This window comes from Barbus barbus, assembly GCF_936440315.1.
Source record: "Barbus barbus genome assembly, chromosome: 37".
NCBI lineage: Eukaryota > Metazoa > Chordata > Actinopteri > Cypriniformes > Cyprinidae > Barbus > Barbus barbus.
Window position 1 is genome coordinate 25467140 of NC_136715.1, and position 27288 is coordinate 25494427.

The 27288-nt window shown below is 38.4% G+C and overlaps 1 protein-coding gene across 5 annotated transcripts; it reads right to left on the minus strand.

The window, feature by feature from the left end:
* Positions 1 to 1673: 1673 nt before the first annotated feature.
* On the minus strand, positions 1674 to 26006 carry LOC306857020 (nck-associated protein 1-like). 5 transcript variants are annotated; one of them, XR_013783067.1, is made up of 31 exons: positions 25802 to 25988; positions 22706 to 22816; positions 22517 to 22609; positions 21592 to 21648; positions 21364 to 21506; positions 20592 to 20682; positions 20125 to 20262; positions 19911 to 19959; positions 19200 to 19356; positions 19010 to 19066; positions 18812 to 18908; positions 18488 to 18597; positions 18168 to 18300; positions 17985 to 18066; positions 17706 to 17764; positions 16703 to 16848; positions 13868 to 14000; positions 13101 to 13220; positions 12463 to 12812; positions 11632 to 11850; positions 8157 to 8287; positions 7720 to 7817; positions 7495 to 7588; positions 5881 to 5978; positions 4505 to 4587; positions 4107 to 4187; positions 3610 to 3703; positions 3401 to 3517; positions 2912 to 3021; positions 2383 to 2472; positions 1674 to 2294 (listed from the first exon to the last, which is right to left on the minus strand). XR_013783067.1 is itself a non-coding variant. In XM_079396645.1 (31 exons), exons 1-31 carry the CDS (start codon positions 25889 to 25891, stop codon positions 2178 to 2180), a joined length of 3372 nt encoding a protein of 1123 aa, XP_079252771.1. In that variant the 5' UTR covers positions 25892 to 26006; the 3' UTR covers positions 1674 to 2177. The 5 variants fall into 5 exon arrangements, 3 of the variants coding, with proteins under 3 accessions (XP_079252771.1, XP_079252770.1, XP_079252772.1); XM_079396645.1 differs by lacking the exon at positions 5881 to 5978 and having other exon boundaries at positions 12463 to 12594; positions 12673 to 12812; positions 25802 to 26006; XR_013783066.1 differs by lacking the exon at positions 7495 to 7588.
* Positions 26007 to 27288: the final 1282 nt, after the last annotated feature.

Consider the following 27288-nt stretch of genomic DNA (forward strand, 5'->3'; position numbering starts at 1 on the left):
AATTTTTATTTGTCTACAGATTTTATTTGTTTCATTGATTTCATTGTTGGTTGATTACTGTAACTGATTATGGTAAGAAATACTGTAAGTATTAAAATAAATACTTGAAATATTCAGTCTGCAGCATCAGTGTTGTGCAGCACTTGGTAAGTTTATAGTAGGCCTATTTGTGTACATTCTCCCTATATCTCAAACTAATCATGAAGAATGTTGTGGGTTTGTCACAATTTTTTCATCTAAATTATCCCTTACATAACAATGTCTGGCCAAAAATCTAGCACATGCTATTTCCTAAAATTAGTTTTTTTAGAAATGTGTTTTTTATTTATCACAGCAGTGTGAAACTGGCTGCAATAGTGTCTGATCATTGAGGACGGTGTTGGTTAAATGAAAAATAATAGCATTTTCAAAAATATGTGTATATGTTTTGACTGAAGTGTGTCATTTTGCAAACAATCTAGGAATTATGCAAATTGAGTGTGGTGTTTGGATAATTGTGGTTATATTTTTAAAAAAATGAACCCGGTTTTCTAAATTGCGTGTAAACAATTGAAAAAAACTGTAACAGTTATTGGCCTATAGTTTTTTAGATCTGCAATATCCCCATTTTTCTTATAAATTCAACGTCTGTCCAACGTCGGAGATGGTCTGAATTTTTTTCCTCCCAACTGTCCAGGCATAGTTGGGAGCACATTCCGGCCACCCTTTTGGTATTGCTATGCAGTCCCTCCTTGGGGGCCTGAGCGCCTGGGATTCTGCTTTCTCTGCAGTGCATCCCTAACTGATGACCGGGTCTGAGCCAACTGTTTGCGCCATGGTTCCCATCTGGCATTTCGACTGTCATCAGATCTCTGAAAATTACTATTCTGTCTTCCACCAAACTCCCATGGTTGTGGCCGATTAAAGTGGGGAGGCTGAGGAGGCTGACAGCCTTGATATGACTGTCTAGTTATCCTAGAGTGACCAAATGTATACTGCACTGACTCCTACAACACGCTTGTTCTGCTTTGCCAAGCGTTGCTTGAGAATCTGGGTGAAAAACTCAACCAGGAGTAACCAGATCTACCTACGAGAAAGTATTGCAGATGACATAGAGGCACCAATGTCCCTAGTAAGCTGTGCATGTGTAGCAAGGGCTGCATCCACCAAACCCAAAACGTCCCGATCTTTCTGATTTATAATTTTTCTTAGAGCCGCCAAAATTATGGCCAGTGCATTACCAGATTTACGCATGTGTGGCCGCGTTATAAATCCGACACACCAGATTATCGGTCTTTTCACATTCTTTCCTAGGACACCGGGGGTCATCAGTCACTCGGTCTGGACCTAGAGGTGTTAATGCTGCTATGTCACACTCTACTGCTGGCATACCTCCAAGGGGTGTGGGCAGGAGTCTCTCAGTCCCAACCTTCTGTTTCGATCCCTGTTGCTGAGGATTATTCTCAGATGTTAAACAAGGCCTGGAATAATGCTAAAACTGCCCCTCAATTCAACGCCGGTTGCAGGCGTTTTGTCAACATACAGTATGCTACAGAAACAGGTATGGGAGGTGCCCAAAAAAAGACACCTCCTTTTCACCCACCGAGCTAAGTGGTTTACAAATATACTTTAAAACATGTTCATGTAAACCACCACACTAGTGTATGTGAGCATAACAAAACAGACAAAAGTATAAGATTTTTAAAATTTTATTTATTGACATTTTCACTTTTATTTGAAATCACATTTTTGATCATTTCTAGAAAAAGCTTTAATTTAAATGCAATTAAAAATATATAAATGTGTCACAGTCATTGTCTAAAAATCATTTTAGCATTATAGAGGGTTTTCTGCTTATATTCTGAGGCAATAAAGAGGATAAAACAAAATGTACAAATTATGGTTATCACTGAATTTGTATAATGGATCATCTTGTGAGAATGAACTACTTGGAAATACAGCTTTCAGTTATTAATTGTCATTAAAACAAGGTTAAATGTTAAATGATTAATATATACAGCTGTATTCTCGTTACACCTTTCAATATATTGTTATTTTCCCCCAGTTTCACCAGAGTCCACTGGAATCCATTTAAAGACAGGTATCCACAATAAAAATTAAACCAGTTGAATATCATTTTAAATTTTTTAACTATGATATATACAAAAACAAAGTTATGATTTCACATCCTCATAAGTTTAGCCCATAGTGTGGATGAAGGTCTTGTGCACCTCTCTGTAAGCGTTTCTCAAGAGTACATATGGAAAACACATTTCCAGCATGTCTTGACTCAAGAACGGTGACTGCTCCACTATCTACAACCCAAAGAATACAAAAGTAAGATTTGTACAATAAACTTTTTTTAAATTCTAATAATTCTATTACCCTCCAAATGTGTATTACCATGTGTAGAAGGAGATAAACTGAATCTCTGTTCTTTATTTCCAATCGCTCCACATTCTGACCTAACTGCAGTAAGATAGATGATGTCACCTACAAGATGAGCATAATCAGATATATTAGATAAAAGATTTTGGTAAGACTTTACAATAAGGTCAGAGTAATGATTAGTGCATTAACTAACACTAACTAACATTTAGCAATATATTTGTTACAGTAGTTACTAATCTTTGTTAACATTAGTTATCCTGTTAGCCCAGGTCCTTATATCAATAATATTATTATTAACAACATTTATTTTTAATAATGTATTGGTAAATGATGAAATTAACATTAACTGAGATTAACACATGCTTTAAAACAATTTTTTATTGTTAGTTCATATTAACAAATTTAGTTAACTAACATTAACAAATAGAACCTTATTGTGAAGCGGTACAAAGATTTTCAGTAAATGTTTGCTGTGGATTTTTTTAATGTCAGTGTATGGAATGAAACATACTGAATTCTTGCTGTGCATTCAATGATTCACCTTCAGGAATTCTTGAAGTTGAGTCTGGATATTTTTTCTCTGGACAGTGAACATAGCTGCAGCAAGATGGTTAACTGCAGTTGCCAAGCAATGAATGTTGTTTTGGTGACCTGTTGAAAAACAAGTCAAGTTCTTTTGAGTTTCAACACAATGCATCTTAAAAGTTTTTAATTTACGGTAAATATTGGGCTTGTCTGTCAGAAAGCTATGATGAGGTTGGTTATGGTGAACAAAGCACTGATATTTTTAGTAATACACAGAAAATTGTAGCTCATGTTAAGCAAGGTTAAGTCTGTTTCCTATTATATAAGTCAATATACATCAATCATAAAGGTTTTGCTCCAGCTAAGTAAGTGAAGACGTTCTGGAGTTTATCTACATTCAGTGATAATCTGCTCCTTGCACTGTTTGTTTTCATCAACTTGTTGTAAGACTGCATTGCATTTGCATTGCCCATTCTGCAACTCCTGCTCTTCTGCCCAACGCTACCTCCATTTTGTCGGCTGTAGAATGAGTTTGGATCCAGGCACAGGGTGGGTAAAGACACGGCTATAAAAACCAGCAGCAGGGAGCTGATTTTGAACTCCTCCTCATTGGATGAGTTGTCTGGCAAGGATAACAATGAATAATAAAATGGAAAAATTATATTGACTAGAGACGTCGTTCCAGATAGGCAAACTTCTATATTGGGTCTTCACCTGTCTGCATGTTTGCTATGGCTGAAACCAGCGCAGGGTCGATCTCACATGGCAAACCAGCTGCGGAAGCCATTTCATACACACCGAGTGTCACCTACACGTTAAAAAAAACAAAAGAGAAAATTCTTGAGATGAGGTATTTCTTATGATTTGTCACACAGAAGTCACGTTTATTTATGAAGCGCTTTATACACTTCTAATGGTTGCAAAGCAGCTTCACAATAAACAGGAAACACCAATATTAATGTTGTAAAATTAATAAGTTATGAAACTTAACTATGAAACTTTAATTTCTGCTGTAAAACTGGTCTATGGAAGACTCTATGGACGTGTCTTTATTCAGCTCAATTTAGTTCAGGGTTGATTCCGTTTAATTGAATAACAATACTGATGTGGCAAAGTTTAAAGTTTTGCATTTACTCTTTCTCTCTTCCCTACAGACAGACACAAGCTAAATGAAGAAATGTTATTCCAGTAGCAGTGACTCAGTGATTTACCTTGATGTCACTGTCAGGGTAGATGAAGTCCTTTAGACATTTGATGGGTCTCATTAGAAATGGGCAGTGTCTGTCCATGATCTACAGATGGAAACAATCAGTATTACGTCCTGTGCTCACTCATAAACCAGGCAGTACATTATAACATGTAAAAACTGTTATGCATTTACTATGATTTATATACTATAAGCTGCTACACATGCCATGACAAATGCAGAGATGATTAGTGTACTTATTTAAAGCTTAAACAGGTGTAAATATATATATATATATATATATTTTACTAGTATTACAAGTATTACATTACATATTATTGTAATATATATGAATGTAGAAAACACTTGATCCAAAGTGTTCCAAATCAAAACTAATTATGAGAGATAAATAGAGACATTCACCTCCTCGAGAGCATCTTGGATCATGGAGCGAAATGACAGAATCACACCAACAATTGTCATTCTCTTCAAAACATTCTCACTGCCTGATAAAAAATATAGGATACACCATCTTTCAATTACAGTACAAGGCCACAAGGGAATACGATAAGAAAAGAATTATGAATGAGTAAAACATCCCCCAGCTTATAAAGCATGATTAGCCTACATTTTAATGAAGAAAAAAACAATAATTTGTTAAATTATGATTTTATTGTGTTTATTCAATAATATTTTAAAATGTAATATTGAACTACTATAAATTACATTTCATTAATTTTAATTTTGTAGGATATTGGTAAAAGCAATTCTCTTATATTTGTATTTCTGGCACAGTTTTTCCATTTCTGGTTCCCCTTCTAGGGAATTCAAAGCTGCGTCCTGGTGGACACCTTGAGGAATGTTGTCTGTGTGACCGGTACCTGAAGCATGTGTAAAACAACTCCAATCCTATTGGTATTGTGTGTGGAGAGCCTCGCTGGGCATGGATATACTGAATGTTCTGTGGAGTGAAGCTGTTAGCTTTCTCTCCCAGGGTGCTTCAGTAGTCTAGAGTGGTTACGGGGAATGTTCCTTCCTGTGTTTAGCCGGGTGATAAGTGAACACTCTCTGCTCAGAGTATAGCCATCTGCGGATGATTGTGCTCCAGCTCAGGGTGTTTTGCTTTGGAATATAGCAGTATGAGGACAGCTATGGTTTGGTTCCCCTTGGGCACAAGCTTTCTCAGGTAAACGCTGAAGTCTTGTTTGGAATCTGCTGTCTGAGGATAGCTGTGTTCCAGCTCGGAGACTACTCCCCCTTCTGGGGTCTTTAAGTAGTGGTCTCCTTGAGCCCTTGCCTTGACTGTGCTGTCTCCCCAGTTCGGGTTTTAAGTAGATGGACCTCTTCATGGCCTGGGCAAACTTCAGCCTTATCTGAAGGGAAGGCTATTTGAGGATAATAGGATTGGAGTTGTTTTACACATGCTTCAGGTACCAGTCACGCAGACAGCGTTCCCCAAAGTGTCCACCAGGACGCAACATCTCGTTCCCTCTCGGGGAACCATGGTTACATGAGTAAACCGAGACGTTATTGCATTATGTTTTTAAGGGAGCTTTAAAGGTGCAGTATGTAAATTTTAGTGGCATCTAGCAGTAAGGTTACGAATTGCATATAGAGAAGCTATGGTGGCCGACACAGGATTAAGATGTCGTCGTCTGAGACGAGCAATGAGGTTTCTTTACAAAGGTAAATTAAGGAATTATATTTACTTAATTAATCAGTGAACCGAATATTATCATTATTTGTTCATCATTGTGTAAGTATTTTATTTGCAAGAACAGCATAGTGACAAAACGCACTCTGTAGAGCAGTTTGTCCATTTAGGGCTACTGTAGAAACATGGCGGCGACTTCCATGTAAGGGGACCCGCGGTGCATGTAGATAGAAATTGTTCATTCTAAGGAAATAAAAACAAAACGGTTCATTATGTAAGGTCTTTATACACCCCTGTAAACATATTTGTGTATATTATATTGCATTTCTGTCAATATATCCTCCTAAATATTACACATTGCACATTTTAATACAGAGTAAATGTGTGTGTGAGAGAAGAGCTCCATAGAGAGTGGAAGAAGAGCAACACATGGCAGTGGTTTAAGCCATTAGCAAAACTAAAGTTTTTTTTTTTTTTTTTTAAACATCCATATTTGACCTCAAGTGCTCAGCCTGTTGAAGCATCAGATAGTAACAACTGGTCTTGGACAGATAGTTCCCCTCCTGATTCAGTTTTGTTTGCTCAAGAAACTGAAACTGCTCTTGCCAAACAGTCTAGATCAGGTAGCGTTCCATTGTTCTTTTCTGTCCTTACCACTACTGATAAATAATACATAAGGCTTCTTATAGTTAGGCTGATATTTTCTTTTCATTGGCACTAGCAAAGTGCTTCTAAAGTAAGCATGTGTGCTGGCTTGTCCATAATCCACTTGCAAACAGAGGCATGCTAAACAGCGCCAATAATAAATATTAATAACATTTTTTCACTCTGACTACGTCATAATACAGAACAAAATAAATAAATGTCGCTACTTTCTTTACATCACAACTTTAATTAGCCAAGAGAGGATATTTAAAGCTTGATTCAAGTCTCATGTTTCAGCCATCAGTGGAAGATATTATAGCAGCAAGGGGTGAGATTAATGGAGCATCAGTGAGGTTGTTGGCTGATTTCAATGTTGGTTTCAATTCATCCCAAATTTATTTATCACTAGTTATACAAATTAGTCATCTAATTTTTTTCCCTCCAAAAAATACAACTCATTACCCCTTGCTAACTGCTAGTTGGTCAGGTAAGTTTATTCAACTGGCCCCCGACGCTCTTTGTGCAAGCAAGTCAAATTCTTCAACACCAGACTTAGAAAACCATATCTGTATAGAGCTTGCTTTGTCCACAGGAGTATCCACATACTGGGAAATAATAGGACCCCCACAAACTTCTGCCATACAGTGGGAATTCTCTAGAACGTAACCGTTTCTTAGTTCAGTAGACCTTTATCACCCAAGCGAGAGGCAACACGTTTATTTGTTGGCAACACTTTATTTTAAGTTGTCCTTGTTACACGTTACATGTATTTACTATTATAGAAACAATAAAATATGCATAATTACATTCAAGTAACCCTAAGGCAAACCTTAATCCTAACCCTAACCATATAGTAAGTACATGTAGCTAATTAATACTACTCAGTACTTAAATGTTTAATTTACACTGTAACAAGCACACCTTAAAATAAAGTGTAACCTATTTGTTTTGTGATTTATTTATATTTAATTATAAAGTAGTTGTTGTGATTATCTTTGAAAGGAAGAATGTTAAAAACTGCAGACAATTATGTAGGAAATATGTTTCTAAATCTTGACAGATCAGATTTAAGCTTGAGTAATGATGTTTGAAAATTTAGGCTCCGTAATTGTACCTGTCAGTTTCTTTTGAAGGTCACTCATTGCTTCAGGATTGTCATAGTTAGCTCTCATTTGCACCAGGACATCCATGTTGTCACTTACGAGTTTCTGACAGTGACAACATGATTTAATTCAATCATTTATACACTTTATTTAGCTTTACTTAGCCAATTTATTTAGCCATATTTGAAAATTATGTCAAAAGATAAATTATGTCTTCATTTTGAAAGACGTCATACCTTCAGTTCTCCAACTTGGGATATGATGTGCCACATGAGGTTCTCATTTAAAAACTTCAGTCCGTAAGGGCCAATCAGTTCAGCCAACGATCGCAAACCTACACAGAAATGTCACCATAAAATCACAATTAGAATTTTGCCATGTATCCATTTAATATAATAATACAATTTTAAGTAAATACAAAAAGAGGGAGTGTAGACTTGTATACAGAATGATTTAAATATCTTTTCATACATATTATATTACTTTGTATTATTATTATTATTATTATTATTATAAGAAAAGCGTGTAATATTATGTGAAACAAATGCTTTAATGTATGAAAATTAAGTTAAATCGGTATACAGATCCAGTGGGCCTTTAAAAATGTGAAATAAAATATTTAGATTCAATATTTAGCTATGTAGCTGAAATATTATGTTAATTTTCATCTTACCACATATGTCAGAGTATTCCTCAGCATGAAAGCTCTGCTCATTCTCAGTATTCTGGTTTACAAAACATTGTGTGGTAGGACAGTGTACTATGAGAGCACTGCTGGCCTGACGCAAGAGACCCTCCAGAAACCTAACAACAGAAACTGTTTAAACCGGAATACATTTAAACACATTAACCACATTTGAATGAATGAATGATGCATTTATATAGCGCATTTATTGTGTATTGCCGTACACCCAAAGCGCTTTACAATCATGTGGGGGTCTCTCCTCAACCACCACCAGTGTGCAGCATCCACTTGGATGATGCGACGGCAGCCACAGTACAACGGCGCCAGCGCGCTCACCACACACCAGCTACAGGTGGAGAGGGTCATAGAGCCAATCACGTGGATGGGGATTACTATGAGGCCATGATTGATAAGGGCCAGTGGAGGGAATTTGGCCAGGACACCGGGGTTACACCCCTACTCTTTACGAGAAGTGTCATGGGATTTTTAGTGACCACAGAGAGTCAGGACCTCGGTTTAACGTCTCATCCGAAAGACGGAGCTTTTTACAGTATAGTGTCCCCGTCACTATACTGGGGTGTTAGGACCCACACAGACCACAGGGTGAGCACCCCCTGCTGGCCTCACTAACATCTCTTCCAACAGCAACCTAGTTTTTCCCAGGAGGTCTCCCATCCAGGTACTGACCAGACTCAACCCTGCTTAGCTTCAGTGGGCAACCTGCCTTGGGCTGCAGGGTGATATGGCTGTGGTGATATGGCATTTACTTTTACTTACTTTACTTTTGTCATTTAGCAGACGCTTTTGTCCAAAGCGACTTACAAATAAGAAAAAGTAACTAAAACTAAAAAGTTACAACTCTATAAATACTATCTACCCACATATTTAAGAAAATAAAGAAATTAAATCAAATTGACACATGCATATAACAAAATTTCAATAATAAACATATCAATGAAAAAATTAAATAAAAAGCTACTACTATCCCTTGCCGGTGTCCCTGCCCGGTGGAGTCGCACGGTAGAGTCGATGGTCTTTACACTCTTTGGTCTTCACACTAAGAGGGCTTCACACGACGACTGCCGCGACCGCTGCCGCGGTATAATAACCTTTATTATACCAATCCAACAAATGATCATTTCAATTCAGCTGGACCCACTTTCCTGTTTATCAACTACAAATGGCCAAGCAAGTGCACACACTGACAAGATACACGATACAGTACGAGACCAAACGCGATTTCAGCAACTCTCATCCCAGTAAACAAAATAAGCGTTTCCTAGCAACGGCAAATGCGCTAAACACTGAGACAAGTAAATACACTTACGAGCTGATTTTAAACTTCCGCTGATAGACTGCTTCTCTTAACAACTTACATTTGTGACCCTGGACCACAAAACCAGTCGTAAGTAGCACGGGTATATTTGTAGTAATAGCCAACAATACATTGTATGGGTCAAAATTATCAATTTTTATTTTATGCCAAAAAACATCAAGATATTAAGTAAAGATCATGTTCCATGAAGATATTTTGTAAATTCCCTACCGTAAATATATCAAAACTTTTTTATTATTTTTGATTAGTAATATGTATTGCTAAGAACTTAATTTGGTCAACTTTAAAGGCAATTTTCTCAATATTTTTTTGCACCCTCAGATTCCAGATTTTCAAATACTTGTATCTCGGCCAAATATTGTCCTATTAAAAGCTTATTTATTCAGTTTTCAGATGATGTATAAATCTCAATTTCGAAAAATTGACCCTTATAATGTCACATTTATGGTCCGTTTTGTGTTTGTCTTTGTGCCATGTGTTCCTTGACCCAGTTTCTCCCTCCATGTCCTTACTTGGTTTTTCCTGTTCTCGTTCGGTCCCATTTATTTCCAGTTGTTACAGCTGTGTTTGATTAATTATCTAATTTGGCTCCTGTTACTTAAGCCCTGTGTTTCCCTGCCTCTGGTGTCCGGTGTTATACGTCATATCATGTCTCCTGCGGGCTCAATAGTCCTTGGCTTTTGATTTCTGTTAAAGACTGTGTGAATTATATCGCCTGAGTCTCCTCGTTCCCGTGCTCCAGCGAAACGTGACATATGACAGGTTTTGTGGTCCAGTGTCACATTTAAATTGGAGACTACAAATCTGATATTTAGAACAACAGCACAAATGTAAGTGTTCTATGATTCAGTGACGCACTCATAAAGGCAGTTCCTGAATCCATGAATCAGTGTTTCAGTAATTCAGAACTCACGACATTTTGAATGCGTTATTGATACGCAACCAATCTGACAGAAAACATTCAGACAGCAACAGCACTGTATGCACCATCAGCATTCTGACTGACCTGACAAACTTTTTGCCTGCAAATACTTCATCTGTTATCATGTGTGTCCCTATTTCTGTCGAATGAACCAGCAAAACAAATCATGTGTGAATTAATCATTGTTATCAGTCAGTTTTTTCTTTTGAGTGAATTAGCCAAATAGCTTGGCAAACCAGTCTGAATTTAATCATATTTGTTCAGATCACTCTCTCACTCTGATTCATCTGAAGCGGTTTCTCAGTCAGTAAAACAAACAACAACAAGATACTTAAGAATGGAGAGAAAAACAGCACTGGATGAAGGGGACATCAAGAAAAAAATGAAACAAAATGCTACTATTTGAGAGGTAACTTTGAGAAAAGTCAGCTGTGACATGTGAAGCAGCCATTCAAACCGAAAGTGTATTTGTGTCTGTCCGCATAGTTTTTCACTTGTTGCTATAGTATGTGAACCATAGACTGTAAAAAAGATGGATGACCCTCCGGTTCCTTCCACTATAGAAAAGCGAAGCCAAAATGTCCCAGGTATAGGGGCTGTCATCTTGTGCCGATGACATCATTTGGAGTCCAAGTCTGCATCAAATAACTAACTAAAAACAAACTAATAAGAAAAACGAACTCTTCGACATACCTCTGCATGATAAGAACTACCTAAAATGACATAAAGCATTAAAACATCAAAATATTTATTTGAAGTGCAATTAGATTTTTAGTTTGGCTTATGTCCAGTTTGTTTAGATGGAGAGCGCAGGGTTTATTAATACTGCAGCCAGCCACCAGGGGTGAATGTTTTGGTGTCACTTTTCAGGATTTATCAGGCACGCTTGATGTGAACATGAACTGAATGGTTGTCTGGGGTCAACTGGCATTGCCTACACTGCAATTGAGTTCTTCACACCATCTCTGGACGAAGGTCAGGAGCAGAGACTGGTGGCAGCGAGTTGTGTAAAAAGAGTACGGGAAAAACTTTCGAATGTCATTGTGTTCATTCATGCATGCACATGCACACTTTGGTCAGAGTGGAACCAGTTTTGTTTGATTTCATGAAAGGTGGTCACTGATCCACAGCCTAGTGGTAGTGAGGGAAAGTCTCAGCTTAGAAGGAATGGCCTTGTAAACTAATACATTTTTATGAGGACTTACCAATTTGTATAGAGTGCTGTGATGGTCTGTGCTCCATATGAGTCCAGCGGTTGTGTCTGCTGTAACAAGACACTCTTCACCAGTCGTGTGACATCAATGTTAATGTAGCAGCTGAGGCTCTGCAGACTTGTAACATATGCCTGAATCCCAGCCAGCAGGTCAGAGGGTCGGGCGATTTCATGAGTGCTCTGGTTATAATTGGCCATCTGTACAATAACCCTGTAAACCTCTATTCATTAGGTCGCAGTAATGCTGAATGAACAAAGCAGTGCATGATTAATGATTTATCAGACTGGTGTGTTTTTAGCAAATGCTTTTTCATTTACATTTTACAGTTTTGAAGGCTGACTCTCTCTCAAACAACCTTTAAAGGAATATTCTGGGTTCAAAACAAGTTATGTTAAATTGACAGTTGATCTTGAGGCATAATGTTGATTACCACAAAAATAGTTTTTGAAAGCTAAAGTCTAGATTACAGTGAGGCACACATAATGGAAGGGAATGGGGCCAATCTGTAAAAGTTAAAATACTCTGCTTCATAAGAATAACCACAAGGCGTGAAAAATATCCGTGTTAAAATCATTTTAGTGTGAAAACCTTTTCTGTGTAAAGTTGTGTCCAATTTTATAACTTAGCATGATAATATTACACCTAAAAAGATACACTTCATGATTCTGATTTTACTTCCATTGTACGTGCTTCATTGTGACCTCAAAAAATGGGGAACTTGGGGTATTCCTTTAAGACACAATGTGTACCTGAGAGGATTTTCAACAAACTCATCTTGTCAACAGTGCAGTTTCATAATAAATACTTAAAAAGGAGCAATACTTGTTGATTCTGATCTCCAGCTGTGAGAGCAGGAATTCGGCAGGTACAATGATGTGTTTGAACACGATGAAATCAGCACAGATACTGTAGGAAGCGCACAGTTCTGTCAGTGCCTGGTGCATCTTATCCAGACTACAAGAGAAGAGAGCCAGTGGGTGTTCATATGTACAGCAAACTGTTATTATAATGATACTGCAAGAGGATACATACTTTGTGACAATGAATCTGTCCTTCCTGAGGCTTTCCGTCCCTGGTTTCTCTTTAGGCACATCTCCTTTCTTTGGTAATGACTTCTTCAGTTTTTTATTGCGTGCTGCACTGATGGTCTCAGCACTGTGTTTGGGCAATAACTAAAACACAGCACAACACAACTGAAAAACACTGCATGCTTATGAAGTGTAGATGATATAGTATCCTACAATGGTTTTACTTTCTTGTCTGTTTAAAAAAAAAAAAAACAATTGCTCTTCTGTAGAATGCCTATCCACTCTATAATATTCATACAGAGATATTGATATCTGATATTATATCTAATAAAAGTCTAAATCCAGACCCCTTTAATTATAATTTTAATTAAGTTTAATGTTGATTGATCTCCATGTCTTTATGACTATGTTTTAAGCAACCTTGCAATGTACCTTCTCATGTAGGTTACACTGTTCAGCACATATCTCCAGCACAACCGTACACGTCTGACGGGAAATCTCCTCCAGAAAGGTCACACACAGCTTCAAGCTTTGATTCTCTATATCTTCAGTCTAGTCCATGCACATGCATGCATTTAACAAGAAACATATGACAGAACAGCATTTAGTTGTAGTGCAAATAGTGTTGCAGATTTTCCTTTGAAAATGATCTGTGGTAAAATTTCATTAAAACCTCACACTTTTGGCCATTAGGTCTAAATGTGGCATATATTATCTAGATGATACTGGAACAAAAATTTGGATTCTCCTTTTGATTCCACCAATTGGCTGTGAGATACAAGACAGACAATTTTTATGTTTTTAACACAAAGTCTATAATAAAAGATTTGATGACAGTCTGAGGGCAATAATAGATTCCATAAATTGTGGTCACAATAACAAGGAAATCGACTCAGTACTAGCATTACGAATGATATGCTGGCAAAAATCTTGAACTAAAGAAAGAAAGAATAAAAAGAAGAATAAAGTATGTGTGGATCAGTACTGAAATATATGTATTTCAGTTATCTTTAGTCAGGTGCATTTACATTGTGACAGTCCCTCAGATGCAATTGATTTTGTCTGTAAAGGTGTGAATTAGTTGGCTCATATGGCCCACAGAATAAGAATATCTAAAGAGTGTCTTGCACAATCAAGCTGGTCAAGCTTACTTATATACGTATTAGGGATGTCTAAAACATTGGCGAGCAAGTACTGACCTCTTCTGGACAGAGAGGATGGACACACTGACTGAAGTGTGAACAGATGACCGGGAAAGCTGTGAGGTAGCGATGCATGGACACATCCTCACTGCTCTGAGAGAACAGCTTCTCAAACACACGTGCGTGGAAACTGAAACATCACAGTCATGTCAACTCAAAATAATTTTCTGTATCTCTAAGCTGTATGCATTTTTTTAAGACTTACAGATGATGCAAACTTCAACAGTTGGGAATAACAATAAAAATATCACTTGCTTGATTTGGTCATGGTAACTTTAACCATATGAATTTTTAACAGTGTACTGTATTTATTTGTGGTTAAATGAGTCCCTAAAGAAAAGCATTCTTCTGTGTAGCACACTCCGTACTCATGGTCTCAATATGATCTTCTGTGTGACAAATCATTAGTCAAAATCTTCTCCTCTGATTAGCATTTGAAACCTACAGCTCTGAAAGGTCATTAACATCAATGGAAACATGCAAGAACCAACACAGTTTGGGGTCATTGATGTCAAATGGTGTCAATGTGTCATTAGTGAATGCAACTTTTGTAATTTCAAAGCATCTGCAGAGGGGAAGGTTATATGTGAATAACAAAACAGATGTCACACAAGCCTATCACATGATTTTAGAAGATTAGGGGCCATATTTACTAACAACTTGTGCCAGCACAAACCATCTTTTGCCGTTAAAATAGTACTGTCAGGAATTACTAAAGACGCGCATTGAAGAATTAGAGTTGAAAAGGAGTGTTTTTGTGCCTGACCTCATTGAATATGCATTTGTAGGAGTTTCCCTTTCAGACACAAAATTTATAGGAGGGAGTATTAAAATAAATCACGCAATGCGATTTATTAATGTTTGCGCTCGTCAAATTACTGGTATCTGCACCATTATTTAATGCCCAAAAAAGCATGTCTTAAAGCAGGCGGTAATTTGCGCTGCTCTTGGTAGATTGCGCTGGTCATTATGGAAATGATCTGCTGTGTCTGTGTTCTTTAATGTGCGCATTGTCAGTAAATCACACACAGAATTTTCTCCTCCCATCTGAGCTTTTATGGAATTGCACTCTAACGCTAATTTGCCCTGTTTAGTAAATCGGGCCCTTGAAATGTAGAGTGTGGGTCATATGGAAACTGTTATGATAATTAGATGTGCATTTTGTAATTTTGGAGACTGACAGACCCCCGAAAAAAAACAAAAAAAAAAACATTAATAGTGTTTTTGTCAGTCCTGTGTCTTGTCTGTCCTGTGTCTTGTTTCCCCCTCCTCACGTGTCTCTATGTTGCCTTCCTGTTCCTGTCATTATGAGTTTATTAGTCCCTAGACCTGTTTAATTAGTCCACACCTGTGTCTGTTGATTTTCTTGTGTTTATAAGCCCTGTGTTTCCCTGCCCCTGTGTCCGGTATTGAACGTCAGATGTGTCCGTCTCTCCCCAAGCTCCTCGTCCTGTGTGTCTTCAATAAAAGAAGTCCTATTGAATCTCCACGTCTCCGCGCTCCTTGTATCCCGAGAGGGAACGTGACAGAATACCGGACCCAAAACATAAGTAAGCGGCGCTTCTCCCCCATTTTGTTTTCCGTGTTTTGAATTAGTTTTTGTTTGTTCCTGTTTTTTCCCCCTCCACGGCGATGGAGTTCGCCGCCCTGATACGCCGCGGGCTGCCATTGGTGGAGTACGCGGAGGTGTTCTGCGGGCTCGCGAGGAATTCGGAGCTCCATGACGCGGCGATTCTCCACCTGTTCCGGCTCGGGGCCGGTTTCCACTTCCCCATCGACCTCCCAGACACCGCTGGATTGACCTGGAGGGAAGGGATATACCGGTGTCTGGGAGACATCGGGCCCGAGCCGGAGCCAGCCCGCCGTCGTCCGCGGCTCCCCCGAGCACACCGCCGCTCGCGCTTCCAGAGGGCCCCCGCGAACCCGCGCCTCCAGAGCGCCCCCGCGAAATCGCGCTTCAAGAGCGCCCTCCTGTGCCTGCTCCTCGCAGGTGGACTCCTGCGTCTCTGCTGGTCCCGCCCAGTTCTCCTGCGTCTCCGCTGGTCCCGCCCAGCTCTCCTGCGTCTCCACTGGTTCCGTCCAGCTCCGCGCTGCAAGAGCGTCTGACAGAGTCCGCGCTGCAAGAGCCCCCGACAGAGTCTGCGCTGCAAGGGAGCTTCCCCAAGAAAATTTGGGGGGGGGGTAAGGGGGTCACAGCCTGTGTGGCCAGGCCAAGGGCCAAGGCCACAGAACCCCTCGGGCAGTCCGAAAAGATAAGGCCCTGGCCTCCCGAGTCCCCCGTCCCGCCATGACTCTGGGAACGGGCCCCCGCTAGATGGGATTAGATGGGATGGCGTGAGGACACACCTTCCGGAGGGGGGCGTAATGTCAGTCCTGTGTCTTGTTTCCCCTTCCTCCCGTGTCTCTATGTTGCCTTCCTGTTCCTGTCATTATGAGTTGATTAGTCCCTAGCCCTGTTTAATTAGTCCACACCTGTGTCCGTTGATTTCCTTGTGTTTATAAGCCCTGTGTTTCCCTGCCCCTGTGTCTGGTATTGAACGTCAGATGTGTTCTTCTCTCCCCAAGCTCCTCGTCCTGTGTGTCTTCAATAAAAGAAGTCTTATTGAATCTCCACGTCTCCGCGCTCCTTGTATCCCGAGAGGGAACGTGACCGTTTTATAGTAAAGAGCAGCCAGGAAAATGTCTTTATACAAATAAAAGCAAATTCAGCAAAAAAAAAACAGAATTTCTATTTGTATTGTTATTATTTACTGATGATCATTACACCACAAAACACAAATGTACATTTGTATTAATGTCACAGCTTCACTCAATGACTCAGAAGTGACTCACCAGAGGATAGAGAGATCAGCCGTCTCACAGAGGAGTTCATTCACATTGTCCATCATCCTAGTGTGAAACTGGGCCATGTTCATGACCTTGGCAAGCTCAGGGTATTCCTTGAGTGCCAGAGGAGCTTTACCAATACTGGTGTAAGCCTTAAGAATGCAAAAACATTGAGTCATCAGATCTGTAATGGTTGGCATAACTTTTGATGGATTATTGTAATTGCATTTTAGAGATATTATGGATACTTTAGTCCAGTTGAGAGTGCACTACTTGCATTTATTCATTTGGCAGACATGTGTATACAAAATATGGCTGCAAGTAAAGATTATTTTGCTAATTGATTAATTGGCTGATTATTTCTTCGAATAAACAGATGTTATCATCTTTATTTTACTGAAAAGAACATTATACATAGATACATTATTCCATCTTGCCCAATGTTGTCCTCCAAGTGTGCAAATTGAAGGCCATGAAAACAAACATAGTGAATGTATCTATGTAGTCTGTTATACATTGTGTGCAAAATTGAGAGAAAGATTAAGTTTTAAAGATAAATTACTTTAAATTGCTAAATTAAATTTTAATAATAATAATAATAATAATAATAATAATAATAAAGAAACACAAAAACTCAAATCAGGAAAAATTTTCTAACTGGGTTAAGAACTAGCCCTGTGGTTTCCCAGTGGGTGACATAGGTAAATTTGGCGTGCTGTAATTAAATAAAGAAACATGGTTCAAGATGTAGCAGTAACGAAACAGATGTTTTAAAAAAGCTGAAAAATAAGGTAATCATTTTCCTACTGTATTCTTCTGTGAGATCTTATTGATTAGATGAACATGCTCCCCACATATTTTCATTTAAAAAGTATTCAGGACATTTCAACTTCAACCACAGTAAATGAATGAAAGTGTGTGGCCAAAGGTCTTCCTACGGAATTTCATTTTTGCCTGTTTTCCTTTCTTATTTAGGCTTCAAATGAATTCATTTTTGCTTAAGCTATACCTGAAGTCTTAACCAGTCCAGTCTGAATGGTTTCATGTCAAACTCTTCTCCTGCATCCACTGTATAAAAAGATCACCAGAGTATTAAGAAAGTAAATAAATCTGTATGTAACAATTGTATTTGAATTCATGCTACACATTTTTAGTTTACACTGGTCCCAAACAAATCCATTTTTAGTTTACAAACCCAAACAAATCCAACCCAATTAAATCCAACCTTTTTTCCGTACCTATGCTCAGAGCATACAGCCTGTTTAGAGAAATCAGAAAGAAAACTCACAGTGCTTGAGACTCATTGCAGACAGAGTTGAGACAAATGAAGACATAAGAACCGATTCTTCCTCCGGACAGACGTACATACCCTGAAATGAGAAGATAGAAAATAAAGCAAAACTGCAAACCTTCTTATAGCAATGCAGAACATTTTTTGTGCTTTAGTGAGCAGTGCCATGTGCCGGAGTACCTGAATGGTGTCATTCAGCGCTAGAGCATCATACTGTGACAAGTACTTAAGATGGTAGCGTTGTATAACATATCTGTGTTGGGCCAATAGAGTGCGAAGCTTTTCCATGTAGTAGAGGAGCTCTGCCATCTGGCTGTACAACAAAAACATTTAGCATATGAACATATGAATGTTTTGCATAACATATTTGGTTTGTTGGTAAATTAAAGTGAAGTGATTAGTGAATAGTGAATTAATATAATAGAGAAGGTCACATACATAACAAATGTGTTGAATGTGGAATGCTCCTCACATAAATACTGTAGCTCAGTGAAACTTACGAGTCTGCATAGTCCTCCGGGGTTTTGGTTTTGGGGATGTTCTCAGCATGACGCACAAGCCAGAGCACTTCATCACGGGAGAACGACAGTGCCATGAACACAATCAAAGCCTATAGGGAGCACATATACTGTTTAGGTCATGCCACAGAGATTTGAGTTCATGTGTGTCCTACCACACTACATTTTTTGCAATTTATTCGCATTTAAATACAGCAAAAGAAAAAAAATTACTAATTAAATAAAAAACTACTACTACTACTACTACTACTACTAATAATAATAATAATAATAATAATTATAATAAAGTAAAAGACCAGTTGAAACCTTGGGTCCAAGCAATGCAGGTTCATCTTCCAAAACTTTGGTAAGTTCCTTCAGGGCATTTCTCAGGAAGTTGCGCTTCTCTCTCCGTAATGCCCCGCTGGAAAACCCCGTGAGATGGGTGAAAATTTTGTCTGCAGTCTGGAGTCTATTAAAAGCTTGATGCCCATTTGGGACATTTGAAATACTTAAGATGCTCACCAGTTAGTGATGACATACTCTTTACATTCTTTGATATCAGGAATGCGCTTACTGTATCTGGAAATAAACAAATGTGAAGATAAACTGTTTAGATTATAAGAAATAATTCTGTGTATACGACAAAATCTTAAAGAAGCATTCCTTTACTGAGTGGCCAGCTGTTGATACATGCTGTGTATGCATGCCTTACCCTTTGAGACTGTCGAAGAAGTCCTCCGAGAGCTTGTGTATGTTAAGAACCTCGTCTCTGATGACTGTGATGTACAGGCCGTTACGGAGGGCAGTCTTCCATAAATTCTGAGAGTTAGCATTGGCATTTAGAGTGCTATGGCACAACAGGAAGCCAACTGACAACCATAAGATAACAGAGAACATATTTTTAATGCAAAATCTCTGATGAATCATGATTTCTTTGTGTAAACATTTGTGCACAGATTTCACACATGGATAGTAAATGAAACCCAAGTTCAATTCTTTATTTGTTGCTTCTGTGGTTACTTGCTCTCTAACAGCCCCAGTCAGACTACCAATGCACTATGCTTTCCCTTTTTAACATTTATGTTTGGTTTTTGCCATTTTCTTTATTTAAATCAAATATAGTGTATAATATTATAGGTAAGCAAAGTAAGACAGAAAGGTGAGTGGTTTTGGCAGAAAGCGACAGCAGCAACCTTCTCACAGTTCTCACATGCTGTTCTTGAGTCCAGTGAAATTAAACCCAAAGTGTTTCCACTGTTGATTCAGAGCCATAGCTAGAGCAGCTATCTTGGTTTATGAACATAAAATATTACTTCAGCATGTTTTTTCATGATTTGTCTAGTGATGTTGACATACAGTATTTAACAAATATTGGAAGATTGTACTGAAATTGCATGTCTCCTTGTACATAACAGATACTCACTGAGGATCCAGCGCTCCATCACCTCCATGGACAGATACTCACAAGCCATCTGAAAACAATGTTCAGTGTCAGTCCTTTATACAAACAACCAAATGCTCAACTGTGTACTGATCATGACTTCAAAAATATAATCAAAATATATATTCAAAAAGCCAAGCTAAACCACACAGCTGAAGCGATAACTGATGATCTGCACAGTGGAAGATATACATACTGTGTCACAGCATACAGGGGTGAGCATGGTAGCGGGGGATGCCAGCAGAGACAAGAGCTGAGCGTTGCGCCACTGGTCAGCAGAACCATTCCTCCGTAGATACAACATGAGCAGTGAGAGGAGAGCTTCTGTCACAGACTGACCAACAACACAGTTATTCATGTTAACCCTGCAACTAAATCACTTTAAGACTAGAATGACTATTTGTTTAAGTTAAATCGATTCAATATTTACTAGGTTTTCATTTCTCTTTAATATGGCTGCACAGCAAACAGAAACAGGGCTGTTCGTGCTAAGCACAAGAATATAATAAGACTGATGCTGATAAAAGGATGAAAACACTCATTTTGCATGTCATAAGAATATTATTTTGTATATATAATTGTCTATAAAATAATTTTGTTACCAACATTTAAACATATGGAAATCACTGCAGAGTTACTGCAGTGTATCTAAAGGGGACTGACCTTGGTGTGGGGACCAAACTCCTCTGAAAGCTTTTTCCAGGGATGGTCGTACTCTATAAACATCTGACCAAGTCGAGGGAACGAGGGATCACTGCACATAATTATAACACACACACAATCATATGTGACCCAGGACCACAAAACCAGTCATAAGGGTCAATTTTACGAAATTGAGATTTACACATCATCTGAAAGCTGAATAAATAATGTTTCCATTGATGTATGTTTTTGTTAGGATTGGACAATATTTGTGTGAGATACAACTATTTGAAAATCTGGAATCTGAGGGTGCAAAAAAATCTAAATATTGAGAAAATCTCCTTTAAAGTTGTCCAAATGAAGTTCTTAGCAATGCAAATTACTAATCAAAAATGATGTTTTGATATATTTACAGTAGGAAATTTACAAAATATCTTTGTGGAACTTGATCTTTACTTAATCTCCTAATGATTTTTGGCATAAAAGAAAAATCTATAATTTTGACCCCTACAATGTATTTTTGGCTATTGCTACAAATATACCCCAGCGACTTAAGACTGGTTTTGTGCTGCAGGGTCAAATATAGTGCATTATTATATATTTCTGATATTCTACTACCCTCACTTAAATATTTCATGCATTTGTATTATGTATTTGAGCCAAGGACTTTTTAGCTGCTTCAACAGACAAATACAAGCCAATAAAATTATGGCCAGCCACTTGATAATGTACATACAACTGTCCAAAAAAGCACTGTGACTGTGTCTAAAAATGTGGTCACATGGTGTGTTACCTGTTTCCATTTGAGAACTCATATGCACAGTTATACATTCCGACAATTGCCTTCTTGTCATCGATGCGAGACAACATGTAAATGACTGAGGCGTAGGTGACGATAAGGTCCAGGTAGTTCTTGGTGAAGTCAAAATTTACAGCCTGAAATGGATTATGACCACAGATTCATGTAAAAGAATATCTGCTTCCTTTGATTTTCTATCTTGTCTTCAAGAGTCATACTTACTATGTTAAAGTAGCACTGGCTGGCATCTATTGTGTTGAGCAACTCATAAACATGGTCCTAAAGAGAAAATATATGCGTAAATAAATGAATAGAGATTAAAAACAAATATAAGATAAAAATGACTGATATTATAAGAAGAATAATGAAAATATATGAAAGTATAAATCAGTCACATTACATACCAAGTTTTATTACAAATAGTTAGTAAAGCATTAGTTAATGTGTAAGATAATGTTCATCTTTGGAATGTGGTGGCTCTTCAAAACACTTTTTAACTCTAATATTAATATTAAGGCACACTGACATAAGCCTTACAAACATTTCATCAACAAATCTATCGATATTTTTCCTCAGAAATGCCCAACTAAAGTGTTGAAGTCAGCTGCTAGCTTCTGGGCATTTTCTCTCCATCAGGCTAAGACAAAGGTTAGTGGGACATTTTTAGGTTTAGCTCCTGAAAGATTTACCTCGCTGATATAACATTTCAACACATTTATCAATATGACAGGTCAAGCATTAGCAAACTGAGACTACCTTTAAAGAAGTCAGGGCCCAAATTAAGACACATATTTATATTTACATTTAATAGACATTTTTGGTTATTTCTACTTTAACTTTATCTTTAGTGTCTATCTATTGCCACTGTTTTCCCCACTTTAAATACCAACTTACAAATTAAGCTTGTATTGCTCATTTGACATATTGGTTTTTTGTTTTGTTTTGTTTTGTTTTTTGCAAACAGCTGTAAAAATGTAGTCTTTTATCCTTCAGTGAGTCTTTGAAAATGAATCTTTCTCAGTTTAAGTTTAAGTAGATTAAGCTGTACTTGCATGACTAGAAACTGCAGCCTGGCTATTTTACCAAGATGGCCAGCAAATGAATTTGACTTAACTTGACAAGGAGTTTAATCTGTTGACATGCTTACCCTGAACTCCATGACATCTATGAAGGACTCGTAATAACTGTGCAGGCCCTCCAATATGGCTGACTTCTGCTTCTGTATGCTGCTCAGATGTTGCTGCAGATACATATTGAAAAAACAAGGAAATTAAATTCAAGATTTGAGCCAAATAGAAAGACAACATTGAATCCCTTTTTATTTGTGAATACTCACACTGCCACCCCTGATGTCAATGTTGGGAAATTTTCTGTTGATGTATTTTGTAGTAGATTCCATGCTTTTGTCAGTAAAGTATGATGGCCTTCTCTTTGGGTCTGTGCATACCTGAAGAAAAAAAAAACATATACATGAAAAAAATAACATAAAAAAATCAGAATGCCAAACAACCCAAAAACATTCTTGCCCCTCAATGTTGAATGATGAAGGATGCTTTGATCAGGACATGATCGTGTAACCTGTACATGATATTTAACAGATTTTCTGGCCTCACTATTCAATTTAACTTTATTTCTATAATACTTTTTTTTTTAAATACAAATAATTCTAAAGCAGAATCACAGTACATACAGGTCCTTTTCAAAAAATTAGCAAATTGTGATAAAGTTCATTATTTTCTGTAATGTATTGATAAACATTAGACTTTCATATATTTTAGATTCATTACAACACAACTGAAGTAGTTCAAGCCTTTTATTGTTTTAATATTGATGATTTTGGCATACAGCTCATGAAAACCCAAAATTCCAAATCTCAAAAAATTAGCATATTTCATCCGACCAATAAAATAAAAGTGTTTTTAATACAAAAAAAAGTCAACCTTCAAATAATTATGTTCAGTTATGCACTCAATACTTGGTCGGGAATCCTTTTGCAGAAATGACTGCTTCAATGCGGCGTGGCATGGAGGCAATCAGCCTGTGGCACTGCTGAGGTGTTATGGAGGCCCAGGATGCTTCGATAGCGGCCTTAAGCTCATCCAGAGTGTTGGGTCTTGCGTCTCTCAACTTTCTCTTCACAATATCCCACAGATTCTCTATGGGGTTCAGCTCAGGAGAGTTGGCAGGCCAATTGAGCACAGTAATACCATGGTCAGTAAACCATTTACCAGTGGTTTTGGCACTGTGAGCAGGTGCCAGGTCGTGCTGAAAAATGAAATCTTCATCTCCATAAAGCTTTTCAGCAGATGGAAGCATGAAGTGCTCCAAAATCTCCTGATAGCTAGCTGCATTGACCCTGCCCTTGATAAAACACAGTGGACCAACACCAGCATCACTGACTGTGGGTACTTGACACTGGACTTCAGGCATTTTGGCATTTCCCTCTCCCCAGTCTTCCTCCAGACTCTGGCACCTTGATTTCCGAATGACATGCAAAATTTGCTTTCATCCGAAAAAAGTACTTTGGACCACTGAGCAACAGTCCAGTGCTGCTTCTCTGTTCAAAAGTGGCTTGACCTGGGGAATGCGGCACCTGTAGCCCATTTCCTGCACACGCCTGTACACGGTGGCTCTGGATGTTTCTACTCCAGACTCAGTCCACTGCTTCCGCAGGTCCCCCAAGGTCTGGAATCGGTCCTTCTCCACAATCTTCCTCAGGGTCCGGTCACCTCTTCTCGTTGTGCTGCGTTTTCTGCCACACTTTTTCCTTCCCACAGACTTCCCACTGAGGTGCCTTGATACAGCACTCTGGGAACAGCCTTATCGTTCAGAAATTTCTTTCTGTGTCTTACCCTCTTGCTTGAGGGTGTCAATGATGGCCTTCTGGACAGCAGTCAGGTCGGCAGTCTTACCCATGATTGCGGTTTTGAGTAATGAACCAGGCTGGGAGTTTTTAAAAGCCTCAGGAATCTTTTGCAGGTGTTTAGAGTTAATTAGTTGATTCAGATGATTTGGCTAATAGCTCGTTTAGAGAACCTTTTCATGATATGCTAATTTTTTGAGATAGGAATTTTGGGTTTTCATGAGCTGTATGCCAAAATCATCAATATTAAAACAATAAAAGGCTTGAACTACTTCAGTTGTGTTGTAATGAATCTAAAATATATGAAAGTCTAATGTTTATCAGTACATTACAGAAAATAATGAACTTTATCACAATATGCTAATTTTTTGAAAAGGACCTGTACACCTTAAAAATCCTCAGTGAGCTAAAGGAAAGATGCTTCAGATAGATGAGGATGAAACTAGACTCTGGGGGAGCCATCCTCCTCATACTTTCAAAAATAGTTTTGTATACGCAATTCACACGGATTGAAAACAAATTAATGTCTGTCACCTTTGTGGAAAAAAAAAACACTGAAAAAAATTCCTTAATACAATCACTTGTAGTGTGATTTAATTTTTTTTACCACAAACATATGGCATGCTCTGAAGATGCTCTGAAGACAAGTCTGTGAAAATCAGACCAATACTCAATCATGAGTTCAAAAAAAGAAACAATTTTAAAATGTCAGACTGCAAGTTTGACATTAGTGGTATCATTGTTCTCTGTATGTCTCAAGGAATCTATCAAAACAATAGCACAAATTAATAAAATGCTATTAGCAGAAGGCACATACAGAGTTTCATAATGATATGACATAGGCTGCATTCAACACCAACATGCCCAATTTTATTGTGGGTATCAAGCATAGATAAATATGATTTTTAACCTTGTGTAGAGGCCTGCATAACATTTAGCTTTTACAGCAAAAGTCACTGTAGAGGCAGTGCAAAGACAGCCGACAAAGCCGTGCAAAGCCATTAGGGTTGGTCAGAGAATGTATCTATTGATTTATTGCACTGTAACATTTGCATTAGTCTTGACAGTGGATTAGTCCTTTAGAAGGTCTGCTGTGAATATGTGTAACACTGGTTCTGAGACAGACAGGAAGTGCAGCCTGTTTGCAGTGTATGTGAGGGAGATGTGGTTTACAGAGAGGCCTGATAGGTCCTGTTAATTTCCTGTGTGCACTTCCCCTTTCTCTACAAAACTGAGACAGGATATACTTTCTTCGGAAAACATGACAAAACACACTACATAAATTATGGTTTTAAAAGCCCTCTGAATAAAATTATTATAATATACGTTCAAAACCAATCTGAATTATAAAAACACATACTGTAAAAACACTTAATAAAGCAGCAGGATATTTGAGCCTTGTTTGGTTCTACAAACAATTCAACAAACATAACAGTAACATAATTCAGTTCATTCTTTTGTCAATCAGTCACATATTCAATGCGAGTTCAAACAAACAAAAATCCGTTCTGCCTATATTAGTCTTTTTCACGGGTTTGTGAATATTACAAGAATCAATTTTCCTCTCACCTTTTTAATGTGGTTCATCCTGATCAGCACTCCTTGACCCCGGTCATTGAGTAGGACCAGTTTTTCAGCCAGTTTGAACTGGTAAGCCATGATCTCTGTCCAGATGATATAATCCTCAGTGAAACAGTGAACGCTGCGGTCTTCAGAGATCAAGGTGACACCAGATCAACATTGACACCCATTCTGTAGAGAAGGCGGTGCTTACAGAACTTCCGCTCCTCATGTCTGATGAGGGGGAAGTCGTGGGAGGGGGAAGTCGTGGCCTAATGGTTAGAGAGTCGGACTCGTAATCGAAAGGTTGCGAGTTCGAGCCCCCGGCCGGCAGGAATTGTAGGTGGGGGGAGGGAATGTCCAGCGCTCTCTCCACCCTCAATACCACGACTGAGGTGCCCTTGAGCAAGGCACCGAACCCCCAATTGCTCCCCGGGCGCTGCAGCATGGCTGCCCACTGCTCCGGGTGTGTGTTCACGGTGTGTGTGTGTGTGTGTGGATTTGTTCACTACTCACTGCTGTGTGTGTGCACTTGGATGGGTTAAACGCAGAGCACCAATTTCGAGTATGGGTCACCATACTTGACAATACGTCACGACTTTACTTACTTTACTTTACTTTACTTTACTTTACTTACTTTACTGATGACACATGTCAGCATGTTCACACTCGACTTACATCTGTCTCACATTTAGATTGATTCCTTCTGCATTTATTGCTCCTACTGAGCAAAGATAGGCCAAAAAAACATGCTTCCTCCTAGTGAAGTGACTCTGTGACTCTTGACTCTACAGAGAAAATCAGCTTTCACCGTTTCACTGAATCCTCTTTTGTCCATGTTACTTAACAAATGCACGTAATCAAGTGAACTTAAACAAGTGTTCAGTGAAATTAAGTTGTTTCATCAACACAATACTAGTAAGTAAATTGCACAAACAAAAAAACACAGTGCAGGACACAGTGAGTGACTGAAGGCCAGGAACAACATGAAAAAGAATAATGTTGCTCATTATGAGTCTAGATAGAAGAAAGATGCAGCTTTTCACAATCTATATTGGTTTTATTTTTTTCAAGGACATTTATGGAAACCTGAAAAATAGTCCAGAGGTGTATGAGATTGCAATCACAATTAGCCAACAACAGTGATCCAGTCAAATTCCAAAGGACATAATCAAGTCCCAGCCTACATTTGTTTCTTGTTTAAGAAGCCGTTTCACTCAGACATATGTAAAAATAGAGAACAATTTGCCACATTTATAAAGCGCTTTTCTGGGTACTCAAAGCGCTTTACATGGAAGGGGGATATCCTCATCCACCTGGATGATGCGACGGCAGCCATATTGCACCAAAAAGCCCACCACACACCAGCTTATTGGTGGAGAGGAGACAGAGTGATACAGCCAATCAGTGTATGGGGATGATTAGGAGGCCGTGATGGTCAGATGCCAATGGACGAATTTGACCAGGATGCCAGGGTTACACCCCTACTCTTTTTC

Excerpts from the sequence above, each read along its gene's own strand:
- LOC306857020 (XM_079396644.1), bottom strand. The coding sequence starts at position 25,891 with ATGGCTTACCAGTTCAAACTGGCTGAAAAACTGGTCCTACTCAATGAC. Across the intron at positions 21,507-21,591 it reads GCCAGTGCTACTTTAACATA|GCTGTAAATTTTGACTTCAC; the intron begins GTAAGTATGACT and ends AATCCATTTCAG. Across the intron at positions 7,818-8,156 it reads GGAATACTCTGACATATGTG|GTTTGCGATCGTTGGCTGAA; the intron begins GTAAGATGAAAA and ends ATTTCTGTGTAG.